Source organism: Spinacia oleracea, chromosome 2 (genome assembly GCF_020520425.1).
Source record: "Spinacia oleracea cultivar Varoflay chromosome 2, BTI_SOV_V1, whole genome shotgun sequence".
Lineage (NCBI taxonomy): Eukaryota > Viridiplantae > Streptophyta > Magnoliopsida > Caryophyllales > Amaranthaceae > Spinacia > Spinacia oleracea.
The window spans coordinates 112,868,224-112,881,818 of NC_079488.1; the positions used below are offsets into that span (position 1 = coordinate 112,868,224).

Consider the following 13,595-nt stretch of genomic DNA (forward strand, 5'->3'; position numbering starts at 1 on the left):
AACAACTAATATAATAAAGGCTAGTTAATTACTCCCTCCGTCCCATAATATAGTGCCTGTTTTTCTAAAATGATGTCCCTAAATGATGTGCCTATTTCTATTTTAAACCATTAATTTTTACTTTGGTAATTGTACTTTTTGACTTTTATTCAACCCATGTGCTTGATTTTTGTCCTTTTTAGGCCTATTTATTATATACACACCTTTAATCTATAATTTATCTCTCCATTTTTGCCAACTAACATGTACTTTATCTTGAAAGTACAAATCATTATTGTTTTTATTATCAATGTTATCCTTTACCTTAATAACCGTGATTTTGGTCAAATGGACACTATATTATAGGACGGAGGGAGTATAAAATTTCCGTACTAATTAAACTATTGCACTTAAATAGAAATGGAAAGATTAATATGCCATTATTTGCCAATAATATAATAAATTTAGAAAAAGACCATCACATGACAGAGAAAGCGACGTTAAGAAGACTGTTGTTTGTGACAGAGAGAAGAAAAAAAAGAGAAAACAACAAACAAACTCACTGTTAAGTGTTATTAACCGAAAAACAAAATAAATAAAAAAAGTTAAACCAAATCAACTCTCTCTCTCTCTCTTCTTTCTCTCTCTTCCGCCATTAACGAACCTTCATTTTGCTTCATTGTACAGTAAAATTTTATTCATTTCCTACTATTTTTTCCTCAATTAATTTCGTAATTTAATCATATAGTTTATGCAAATTCATCATTTTCATAATTCGATTATTTATCCTTTTTTTAAACCTAGATTATGTGGTTTTATCTGATCCGATCTTTGCACATTGCTTTTCTGCAATTCGAAGTCTGTATTTCTGATTAATTTTCGCCATTTTCGCTGAAGATCGGGTTATCTTTGCGGAATCACTCGCCGGAGTTCCCACTGTTTTTTTTGGCGGAGGTACAATTTTTATTTATTTTTTTGAATAATATTTGTAAATGAGCATTTTTTGTATAATTCTACTGATGCATTGAAGTTGCGGAATTGGTACGAATAGGATCACGTTAGGTTTTGAATTGAAGTAGGTGGTTGTTTGGGACAGTGAATTCAAGTGAAAATTATCCTCTTTTTTTTAAAAAAGAAATTTGTTAATTATTTTCCAGAATTGCCAATTTAGTAGTAGTAGACTAGTAGTAGGATTGGTTAAGTGATTCTGATTTGTTTTTGGATTAATCAGGTGTCTAAGTAAATTTGTATAACTGGCGTTGTTGTTGCAAATGCCAAATCTCCCATCACCTGAACCAGGAGGGCTTGTATCGACTTCGCGGCCGAGGTTAATATCATTATCTCTACTGGAAGTTTTGATTCCCCAACCCCATTTTCATGAATTGTGTTTTTTGCCAATTGATAGGTTTATCAGTGATCTTTATGGTACTGAATTAATAGTCACCTGGATAGTTCAATGTGAGCTAGTAGTGTTACAACTGAATCCGGATAGTGGGAGTATGTGATAATTGAAATGGAATAGATGGGAGTAACTTCTTTAAAGAATACTGTAATTGCCGTGTATTATACTCTGTAGTTGTATGTTGCTTTGGCTATCCACCTCCTACCCTGTATACCCTTAGAAGTTGGAGCTTAAAATTGGACCTAAAATAAATGGAACCACCTGGATAGTTTAATGTAAGTAGTAGTGTGACAACTGAATCCGAACGTGGGAGTATGTGATAATTGAAAAAAGAAAAAGGTGGGAGTAAGTTATTTAGAGAATACTGTAATTTCTGTGTATTATACTCCGTAGTTGTATGTTGTCTTTGGCTATCCATCTCATACGCCGTCTGAAATTTGGATACCCTGTATAACCTTAGAAGTTGGACGCTTAAAATTGGACCTAAAATGAACGGAACCACCTGATAGTTTAATGTGAGCTAGTTGTGTGATAACTGAATCCAGACAGTGGGATTATGTGATAATTGAAAAAGAATAAGATGGGAGTAAGTTCTTTAGAGAATACTGTAATTGCCGTGTATTATACTCCGTAGTTGTATGTTGCTTTGGCTATCCATCTCATACCCCGTCTGAAATTTGGATACCCTGTAAATCCTTAGAAGTTGGATGCTTAAAATTGGACCTAAAACGAATGGAACCTCCTATAAATAGTCAATTCCTAGTTTCCTACCCTTGGATCCACACTCATAGTCAGTACTTATCCGGGGTATAGTTAATACGATTAATACTGATTTGCCGATTGCATCAAGAGACTGCTAAACCTTAAAATGAACGTAGCAGAATTAGAGGTCTTGAAAATTTCTTCTTTCTTGTTGGTATTAGTTATCCTCCATTGACAAAAGCTGATTTGAATGCAATAACTATTGATTGCTCTCTCAGGGAATCAAATGGAGCATCACAAATGGATGAGGAGGAAACTACAATGGCTACAGTTGCTCGACTTGTTGAGCAGCTGCATGGAAAAAATTCTTCGCCTCATGAAAAGGAACTTATCACGGCACGGTTGCTTGGTATTGCCAGAAAGAGGAGGGAGGCGAGGACAATTATTGGTTCCCACGGCCAAGCAATGCCATTATTTATATCTATACTCAGGGCTGGCACTCCCGGAGCTAAGGTGAATATTGCTGCAACTCTTAGTGTTCTCTGTAGAGATGAAGACTTAAGGTTAAAAGTTCTTCTAGGTGGTTGTATTCCTCCGTTGCTTTCGCTTTTGAAGTCAGATTCAGTTGAGACTAGGAAGGCAGCCGCTGAAGCAATATATGAAGTGTCTGCTGGTGGATTAGCGGATGATCACGTGGGTGTGAAAATATTTGTTACTGAGGGTGTTGTTCCAACTTTATGGGAGCAACTTAATCCAAACAATAAGCAGGATAAGGTAGTAGAAGGGTTTGTGACAGGGGCCTTGAGAAATCTTTGTGGTGACAAGGATGGATATTGGAGAGTCGTACTTGCAGAAGGAGGAGTGGATATCATTGTGGGACTTCTTTCTTCTGACAATGCAGCTTCTCAATCCAATGCTGCTTCTCTTTTGGCTCGTCTGATGTTAGCATTTAGTGATAGTATACCTAAAGCAATAGAGCCGGGAGCTTTTAAAGCTCTGCTCCAACTCGTTGGTCGGGAAAATGAGGTCTCAGTCCGTGCAAGTGCGGCCGATGCTTTACAGGCTCTTTCTTTAGAGTCGGATGAAGCTAAGAGAGCGGTTATTGATGCTGGTGGTGTTCCTATTCTTATTGGTGCTATAGTTGCACCTTCTAAAGAAGGCATGCAAGGGGAGTATGGTCAAGCTCTTCAAGGGCATGCCACGGTAGCTCTGGCTAACATATGTGGTGGAATGTCTGCATTGATCAAATATCTTGGAGAACTTGTCCAGTCTCCTCGGTTAGCTGCTCCAATTGCTGACATAATCGGAGCATTGGCCTACTCTTTGATGGTCTTCGAACAGAAATCAGACAACAAAGAAGAACCATTTAATGTCAGGCAGGTAGAAGATATTCTAGTCACTCTGCTAAAGCCTCGTGACAATAAGCTGGTCCAGGATCGTTTACTTGAAGCTATGTCCAGTCTCTATGGGAACATTTATCTCTCAAAATGGCTTAATCATGCAGAGGCGAAGAAGATACTGACTGGCCTGATAACAATGGCTGCTCTTGATGTCCAAGAACACCTGATTGGTTCTCTCACTAGCTTGTGCACGGATGGAGTAGACATCTGGAGTGCCATAAAAAAGAGGGAAGGAATTCAGTTGCTGATATCATTGTTAGGGTTATCCAGTGAGCAACATCAGGATCATGCTGCTCAGCTTCTGGTGATTTTAACAGATGAAGTTGATGATAGTAAATGGGCTATTACTGCAGCAGGAGGGATTCCCCCACTAGTGCAACTTTTAGAGGTAGGATCTCCAAAGGCAAGGGAGGATGCAGCTCACGTTTTGTGGAGTTTGTGCTGTCATAGTGAAGACATTCGTGCATGTGTTGAAAGTGCTGGAGCTGTCCCGGCTTTCCTTTGGCTACTAAGAAGTGGTGGACAAAAAGGGCAAGAAGCATCAGCTAAAACACTGATGAGGCTTGTCCGGACAGCTGATACTGCAACCATCAATCAGCTGCTTGCTATGCTTCTGGATGAATCTCTAAGCTCGAAAGGGCAGATAATCAGAGTTTTGGGCCATGTTCTTACTATTTCATCACACAAAGAGCTTGTGCAGAGGGGAAGTCTTGCTAACAAAGCACTGAAGTCTCTTGTCCAAGTGCTTAATTCTTCAAATGAAGAGAACCAAGAGGGTGCAGCTTCTGTTCTTGCTGATCTCTTTAGTTCTAGACCTGAGATTTGTGAAAGTCTTGCAACTGATGAGATTATTCAACCTTGCATGAAGCTTTTGACTAGCAAGAAACAACTTGTGGCTACTCAGTCTGCTCGAGCCTTAGGGGCTCTGACAAGGCCTACAAGAACAAAAAGTTCAAACAAGATATTTTATATTTCTGAGGGAGAAGTCAAGCCTTTAATTAAGCTGGCCAAAACTTCCTTCATTGATGCTGCTGAGGCCGCTGTTGCTGCACTAGCCAATCTTCTTTCTGATACTCAGATTGCATCTGAAGCACTAGCTGAAGATGTCGTATCATCCTTGACGAGGGTATTGGGAGAAGGTACTGCAGAAGGCAAAAAAAATGCAGCACGTGCCATATACCAGTTACTGAAGCACTTTCCTGTTGGGGAAGTGCTAAAAGGGAATTCTCAGTGTCATTTTGCTGTTCTCGCTCTTGTTGAATCATTAAGTACGATGGATTTGGAGGAGATTGGTGCTGTGGATGCCTTAGAAGTTCTTTCACTTTTGGCTAGAACAAAACAGAGAGATAATTTTACATACCAACTCTGGTCTACCCTAGCTGAAGTCCCTTCAAGCTTTGAACCACTTATTTATTGCCTAGCTGAAGGACCTCCTGAAATTCAAGACAAGGTGATTGATATTCTTTCTAGGCTTTGTGGAGATCAACCAGTGGTTCTAGCTGACATGTTGATTGCTAATTCAAAAAGTATTACTTCTCTAGCAAAAAGAATTATGAGTTCATCCTGTTTAGAGGTCAAAGTTGGAGGGACTGCATTACTTACCTGCGCTGCAAAAGAGCACAAAAAGGAATCAATAGATTCACTTGATTCGTCAGGATATCTAAAACCCTTTATAAGTTCTTTAGTTCACATGATAAAGCAAAATTCTGGTTGTTGCTCGTTAGAAATTGAAATAAGAACTCCCAGAGCCTTGAGACGGAGAACGTATTTTCAAGAAGATGATGAGCATGAGGTTCCTGATCCAGCCTCTGTTTTGGGAGGTACAGCCGCCTTGTGGTTACTTTCCATTATGTCTTCGTTTAATGAGGAAAATAAGCATGCTGTTATGGAAGCTGGAGGAGTAGAAGTCCTTTCGGAGAAGCTTGCAAGCTACACTTCCAACCCAGAGGTATGACCTGATTGTGTGTGGGTGTGTGTGTGGGGAGGGGGGGTCGCTTTTTTAACTAACACAATTTACATTTAGTATTGTACTTACTTTTTTTGCATACTGTATTCCTCCAGGATTTATTATCACACTAGTTGTCCTAAATTCCTACTACTAGTTGGGGTTGCTTCAGGATAATAGCAAGTTCAACAACTGTTATATTGTGATTGTACATGTCTATTAGCCTATTACAACATCTAACAAATAGGAATCACAAGTTGTTGATGAATTCAAGTTCTGGCCTGGGTGCTAAATTGTTCTACAGTAAGTTCAGCTGGTGTATCATGCTCATCAAAGATAGATTTATGAGAACTATGTTTTGCTTGGTCTATTGTATTGTGTTGTACTGTTGTATAGGTTTAGTGTTCAACAAATCCTGTAGAAAACTAGAGATACTTGCAAGCTTCTGGAACTTAGCTGACGGTATCATGTCCACGAAGAATGAGATACATGATGCATTCTTGCTCACTATTCTTTCGAGGACTTATTACTCATATATATGCTCTAACATATTAAAAACTGTGCTGCACATGTGTGTCGAGTCTACCCGTTTGAAGTTATGCAAAGATTACGATTCCTCAGAAGTTACTCTAATGGCTTTTTGTTGTCTTTTTGTTAGTATAGATGAATATAGGGATTGTTTGGATTCTCTTTTCTGCAGTTGCACTGTAATGATAGAAAGTGGTGTATCAGTAACTCTATAGCCATATCCTTTCCTATTATCTCATGTCAAGTAATTGAAGAGCTTCTTTTAGCATTCTGCAAATACTTGTATAGTTGTATTAATGCTTTGGTATATCGTTTTTCTGGTGCAATTTGGTTTTGTTATTTTAAGATGCTATGAATTATATCCTTTAAAAATGTCAGATTGTCAGTTACGATTTCTTGATGGATATCTGATGACAAAGATGATCATATTTAGCTACTTCTTTTACATTGACAGGATGAGTTTGAAGATGCCGAGGGTGTATGGATCAGTGCTCTGCTCCTCTCTATACTATTCCAAGATGCTAGTGTTGCTTGTGACCCCGCAGTTGTCCGTGTCATACCTTTGCTTGCACTGATGCTGAAATCTGATGAAATGATTGACAGGTTCTTCGCTACTCAGGCAATGGCTAGCCTTGTCAGCCATGGAAATAAGGGGATAATGACAACAATTGCGAACTCAGGTGCAGTTGCTGGCCTAGTAACCCTCATTGGTTATGTGGACACAGACATGCCAAACCTTATTGCCTTAACCGAAGAGTTTTCTTTGGTAAAGAATCCTGAGCAAGTTGTGTTGGAGCATCTTTTTCAGATTGAAGATGTGAGGATGGGGTCTATTGCACGTAAAACTATACCATTACTGGTCGATCTTCTGAGACCAATGCCAGATAGACCCAGCGCACCTCCGATTTCTGTTCACTTATTGGTCATAATTGCTGACGGTGATGATACAAACAAGCTGATTATGGCAGAAGCAGGGGCTTTGGAAGCTCTGCCAAAGTATTTGTCATTAGGCCCGCAGGACATCACCGAGGCTTCTATTTCTGAGTTGTTGAGGATATTATTCACCAACTCTGAGTTATTTAGGCATGAATCTGCTATATATTCACTCAGCCAACTAATAGCTGTTCTTCGTTTTGGATCAAGAACTGGTAGGCTCAGTGCTGCAAGGGCTCTGCATGAACTTTTCAATGCTGAAAACATCAGAGATTCTGAATCGGTCAACCAGGCCATTCAACCTCTTGTTGACATGCTTGATTCTGCATCTCATTCTGAACAGGAGGCTGGTCTTCTTGGACTTCTCAAGTTGACTACAGGAGACAATTCGAAGGCCAATTTGTTGACTGATATTGAAGGCAATCCACTGAACAGTCTCTGTAGGATTTTGACCTCTTCTGCGTCATTGGAACTGAAAAAGAAAGCTGCAGAGTTGTGTTTTATTTTATTCAGCATTCCAAAAATTAGATCTGCACCAGTTGCAGCTGAATGTATACAGCCTCTTATATCGCTGATGAGATCTGATACTGATTCAGCAGTAGAATCTGGTGTCTGTGCTTTTGACAAATTGTTGGATGATGAGCAACAAGTGGAAAATGCATCAGCATATGAAGTTGTAGATCTCCTTGTTTCTTTGGTTTCTGGGTCTAACTATCGGCTAACTGAGGCCAGTATATGTGCTCTGATTAAGCTGGGGAAGGACCGAACTCCTCGAAAGCAGGATATGGTCAATAGTGGAATTGTTGATAATAGCCTGAAAATTCTCTCTGCTGCCCCTAGCTCTCTTTGCTCCACAATTTCAGAGCTGTTTCGAATTTTGACTAACAGTGGTGCAATTGCTAGAAGCTCAATAGCTCCAAAAATAGTGGAACCACTTTTTAGTGTTTTGCAACGTCCTGATTTCAGTATGTGGGGACAGCACAGTGCCCTGCAAGCACTTGTGAATGTTCTAGAGAAACCACAGAGCTTAACGATCTTAGAACTCACTCCTAACCAAGTTATTGAACCATTGATATCATTTTTAGAATCACCTTCTCAAGCAATTCAGCAACTAAGCTCTGAATTATTATGCCACCTTCTTGCCCAAGAGCATTTCCAGCAAGATATAACAACTAAAGGTGCAATAATTCCTCTTGTACAGATTGCAGGAATAGCAAATTTGAACTTACAGCAAACAGCTGTCAAGGCACTGGAAAAGATTTCTCTGATTTGGCCAAAAGCAATTGCAGATGCTGGAGGTATATTTGAGCTCTCGAAAGTCATTATTCAGGATGATCCTCAACCATCTCATTCTTTATGGGAATCAGCAGCTTTAGTCCTCTCTAATGTACTAAATGTGAGCGTAGAGTATTACTTTGAGGTGCCGCTGGTGGTTCTTGTGAGATTGTTACACTCGTCGCAGGATAGCACTGTTATTGTGGCTCTTAATGCTCTCATTGTTCAGGAGAGAAATGATGTACGCAGTGCTGAATTAATGTCTGAGGCTCGAGCTACAGATGCTCTCTTAGACCTGTTAAGGTCACATCAGTGTGAGGAAGCAGCTGGACAATTACTGGAAGCTTTATTCAACAATGTCAGAGTTAGAGAGATGAAGGTTACAAAATATGCAATTGCACCTTTATCACAGTATCTCCTAGATCCTCAAACCAGATCGCAACCTGGAAGATTACTTGCAGCTTTAGCTTTGGGTGATCTCTCACAACATGAAGGGCTTGCTAGAGCAAGCGATTCTGTTTCTGCATGTCGTGCTCTTATAAGTTTGTTGGAAGACCAACCAACAGAGGAAATGAAAATGGTTGCAATTTGTGCCTTACAAAATTTCGTCATGCACAGTAGGACAAATAGACGTGCTGTTGCAGAAGCAGGTGGCATTCTTGTTGTTCAGGAGCAACTATTATCCTCTAACTCAGATGTTGCCGTCCAGGCAGCTTTGTTGATTAGGTTTCTGTTCTCGAATCACACACTTCAGGAATACGTATCAAATGAGCTCATAAGATCTCTGACAGGTAACTTCCGATTAGATTTCCCTTAATTGTATTTTAATACATTTGCCAGAATCAATCAACAAACATCTGTCGCTTATTCTAAACATTTAGATTGACTTCTAGGCTTCTAGCTATTGATAATTTACACATCACCATATTTACCTGTTTCATACCAATAACTTACGAGCACTGAAATAAGCGAAAGAAATAAACTAACTATGTTTGCCGAGTTTTCTGAAAAGACATCATTGTTACAGAAATGGGAACTTTACCACTATATTGTCAGACACACAAGTTACTAAGTTATTTCCCTCTTCTTTTGGTCTAATAAAGCCTTCAGCTTTTCTGATTTTCTTCTTTTGAATTATCATTTTGATTTGAAAATCCCTACCCCGACAAAGTATGCTTTCTTTAAATTTTCAAGAATAGCTTTTGCTAAATATTCGAAGCAGTGTAGAAAGAGGTGATAATTGCCTTAAGCTCTTACAGAAGTCTCTAATTTTGGTTACTGATCATGTCTTGTCCTCCCCCTTGGTTATTGTACTTCCACGGTTTTTCAAAGACCTTCCTATTTTCCGTTCTAAGTTTGTTACTCAAAGATCTTTCTACTTCTTTTTATTTCCAATTTGGCAAAGAAAAATCTCTCTTTTACGCTCACTTTTCCCACCAGGTCCACCTATAACCAACTTCCTCTTTCCTACTCAAAAAGTCAAAAGAGAACCCCTTTTCACTAACTTCCATCCTTCCTTTGTTTATGTTGCTATAGTAAGTATTAAGGTCTTTGGAGAATGGAGGGAGTAAGAGACTTGTTTCATGTTCAAGGCCTACTGTACGACCACTTGCATTTTAAAATCTTAATCAATTGATGTGAAATATCAAATAGCTGTTCTTATTCTGCTCTTGATGTGTGAATAATGGTTTTGCTTTTCATGAAGTAATTAACTTCTCTGTTTTGGCGGCTTTCAGCTGCATTGGAGAGAGAACTGTGGTCTTCAGCAACCATCAATGAAGAGGTTTTAAGAACGATAAACGTAATATTCACCAACTTCCCTAAGCTTCATATATCTGAAGCTGCAACTTTGTGTATTCCCCATTTGGTAGTAGCACTGAAATCTGGAAATGAGGCTGCTCAAGAATCTGTGCTGGACACTCTATGCTTGCTCAAACATTCATGGTCAACCATGCCTATAGATACTGCTAAATCACAAGCTATTGTTGCAGCTGAAGCAATCCCGATCCTACAAATGTTGATGAAAACCTGCCCTCCGAGTTTCCATGATAGAGCAGATAGTTTGTTGCATTGCTTACCAGGCTGTTTGACTGTGACAATAAACCGTGGGCACAACCTGAAGCAGGCTATGGGAACAACAAATGCTTTTTGTCAATTGACAATAGGCAATGGCCCTTCGCGGCAAACCAAGGTTAGCTTATAATTTATGCACCTTTTCTTAACAAAGAGGAGACCTTTGATGTTTTCTCTGGTCACGTCCACGTCTTACTTTAAATCAAGTATTTGCAATGATTTTTCTAATTGCCATTTCGAAATATGGGTTCGGCATTTTGCTCACACTACAGTGTGTTGATTTTTTTTATTAGGTTGTATGTGAATATATATTCTGACTCTCGTAACAAAAAAAAAGAAAACAAAAAAAAACAAGCATCCTATTGAGAATACTGTTTTAAGAATCCTAAGTTATGGAAGAAACACTTTGTTTTTCTATTTATAAAAAAGAATGAGTTCAGTCTGTCACCATCCACAGCAGCTGTTATCGGTTTACAGGGGGATACTCTTACCTTGTTGGGCAAAGAGATCCATCATCTCCTTTTTTCTCTAGGTTTCTCTGAACAGGTTGATTCTTAAGGGAGAGGAAACTGGTGATGGTGATGGTTTTCATGTGGGTGAAAAGGAAGTCTATGTCACATTTGCAATTTATTGATGACTCCGCTTTTTTTCTTTTTTCTCTCTGATAATTTAGAAAAATTTAGGAGTGCTTTATCTTTAGAATTTAAGCTAATCTTGGAGTTTAAGATTAATTGTTCATAGAGTTTCCTTGTCTGCGGAAAAGTCAACCCTATTCAATTTAATTAAAAGGATTATTTGTATCAGCCCACTATATGGGTTGAAAATCCCAACTCATGCCTGCTTTTTTTTATTTGTCCGTAACCAATTTTTCCAGCTCTAGGAGGGAAATGACCCAAATGGGTTTTCCCAGTATGAATTGTAAGCAAGTTCGTAGTAAGCTGTTTATGGTGTTTTGGGATAGAGAGCTACTGGCTTTTTTCAGGGTGTTTGTGTCAATTGATTGCATTTTGTTATAGACAATATTTTTTTATTTGTTTAGAATGGCCTCAAGCAGCTGGAACTTTTAAGAAAATTTCCTTAACTGAGCTTTAAAGAAATTGAGTAAATTTGTCATTTCCTTTTCTTCTAAGCACCTTGTCTTTTGTAAGTTGCAGTTATTTTTGTCAAGCATTTTCTTCTTATTCAAAAAGATCAATTGCATATATATAACTCATACCTTTGTTCTCGACATGCTGCTTAATATTTTACTGGACTCCTTCTTACTCAGTGAGTTTCCTTTAGATAGATGAGCACATTGATATGTGATTATAACTTGTTCATGGTGCTGGTTTGCAGGTCATGAATCATAGCATCTCTCCGGAGTGGAAAGAAGCGTTTACATGGGCATTTGATGTGCCACCAAAGGGACAAAAACTTCACATCATATGCAAAAGCAAGAACACTTTCGGAAAGGTGATTAGAACTTTTCCTGATTGCTGTTATTACTTAAAGAAATTAAATCACCGAGATCCTTTTGACCCAACGGTGCTAGTGTTGGGTTGCTGACCGCAACACAAGTTCCGACAGGGAGAGGGGTTTACTTAATTTTCATTTGGATAAAAATTAACTTTTTGAACATACTCCCTCCGTCCCTAAAAGATTGCCCTATTGCAATTTTTTGGGTCAAACTTTGAAAACTTTAACCATAAATTCTCGTTAGCCTATAAGAAATAATATAGTCATGTGAGGTCTTGTTAGATTCGTTGCAATATATATTTCGGAATATCAACTTTTTATAATTTTTGTGTGTAGAATTAGAGGTATTTACGTTTTAAGTCGTGTCTTGGAGACCGTGAAAAGTCAAATCGGACAATATTTTAAGGACGGAGGGAGTATATCTCTAGTTGTTAACTGTGGTCTAGTAGCCATAAATCTACTTTGCTTGTTTCTTTCTGATGATGTGGTCCCTCTCTGCAGGCAACTCTAGGTAGAGTCACTATTCAAATTGATAAGGTAGTGACAGAAGGAGTTTACAGCGGATTGTTCAACCTTAACCATGACAGCAATAAAGATGGATCCAGAAAACTCGAAATTGAGATTATGTGGTCCAACAGATTATCCCATGATAGTCTATAAACACAAAATAATTAGAAGAAGGAAGTTCTATGAAGCGAGTGAAGTTGCAGCAACACTACCAGTGAAAAGTATTGATGGTGTGCTGTCCCTGTAAATCCAGAAGGTTCCTTGCCTTGTATGTACTCTCCCTCTAGTCCTATTTACAACATACAGTTTTGTAGTGAAGATTTTGTTGCCCATATAGTAGAATGTATAATCTTCATCAAGTGTTGAGGCGAAAAAACAAGCCGTATTTCCTGCAAGTCTCAAGTTGGTTGTACAGCTGAATTTTAGGTGCTAGGAAATCCAACATTTCTGGATAAGTTGTCCAGAAATCATATTCGTGAAATCGGAAAGAAAGGAAAGAAAATGTATCATTTGCCTTCTCATATTTACTGTCAAGTTGGCATTCTGATCTTACAAAGTTTGAGGTGAGAATTGTGGTTGTATTATCTAAATGAAGTACAGTACATAGTATCAGAAAACTGGTCAATATTGCAATCTGTACCCCCAGCCAACGATTGGCCGTGCTTGAATTGTTCACATGAAGGTACGAGGTACGTTTCTTAATTTTCCGGTCCATTTTTGCTGTGAAGATAGTTTATTGATGCTAAATACTCATATTTATTTCAGCTAGTCATTGAAAAAGCATTTTCCTTTTAAGCAAGGTAGTTTGTCATGGAACCATCAGAGGTGTAAGTTCTGGTGGCTTCACTTGCTATGTGATGGAGATATTGGGCAGATTAATGCCCCTATCTGTTTGTTTAAGTTTTGCCCTTGAACCCTCCCTGACTTTCCAGTTGCCTCAAGCCTTGGCCCAATGCTAAGTAAAGATGGTCGTGGGCCTAAATGGAACCGGCACACGTCACTTCTGTGGGCCGAATATTTCAAAATGGGGCCCAGGCCATGTGCCTCATGCCAAGTCGTCGTGCCTAAGCCTAGTTTTACTAAATTTATCGTGTTTTGTTGGGTCAGGCCTCGGGCCATCCCGACCCACAGCCATCTTTAAAGCTTAGCAATTTATACATGGAATCCGTCTGTGGGTGTGCAGTCGTAGGTACAGGGTAGTAGGGTACATCCTTACTCCCGTAATGCGTTAAGTGAGCAACACTTCTCATTTCGAAACGTTGAACACGTATTTAGGGAATGCGAATGAGCAGAAGAAGTGTTCATTTGAAATGTAATGGTTAATATAATAATGTTCAGTTTGGGAGCCAAATGAGCATAAAAACCTGTCTTTGTTCAATTTACCCAAAATAATCGT

The 13,595-nt window shown here is 38.8% G+C and overlaps 1 protein-coding gene across 1 annotated transcript; it reads left to right on the top strand.

Moving 5' to 3' along the window:
• The first annotated feature begins 471 nt into the window (after positions 1-471).
• LOC110797680 (protein CELLULOSE SYNTHASE INTERACTIVE 3) lies at positions 472-12,901 on the top strand. Its single transcript, XM_022002811.2, has 7 exons — positions 472-933; positions 1,211-1,306; positions 2,362-5,431; positions 6,411-8,955; positions 9,901-10,355; positions 11,573-11,689; positions 12,194-12,901. The coding sequence occupies exons 2-7, from the start codon at positions 1,251-1,253 to the stop codon at positions 12,350-12,352; spliced, it is 6,402 nt and encodes a 2,133-aa protein (XP_021858503.1). The 5' UTR covers positions 472-933; positions 1,211-1,250; the 3' UTR covers positions 12,353-12,901.
• Positions 12,902-13,595: the final 694 nt, after the last annotated feature.

What these genes read in the sequence shown, in the direction of transcription:
- LOC110797680 (XM_022002811.2), top strand. Translation starts at nt 1,251, where the DNA reads ATGCCAAATCTCCCATCACCTGAACCAGGAGGGCTTGTATCGACTTCG. An exon ending in GTATCGACTTCGCGGCCGAG is followed by an intron (nt 1,307 to 2,361) that starts GTTAATATCATT and finishes TTGCTCTCTCAG; the next exon opens with GGAATCAAATGGAGCATCAC. An exon ending in GCTACACTTCCAACCCAGAG is followed by an intron (nt 5,432 to 6,410) that starts GTATGACCTGAT and finishes TTACATTGACAG; the next exon opens with GATGAGTTTGAAGATGCCGA.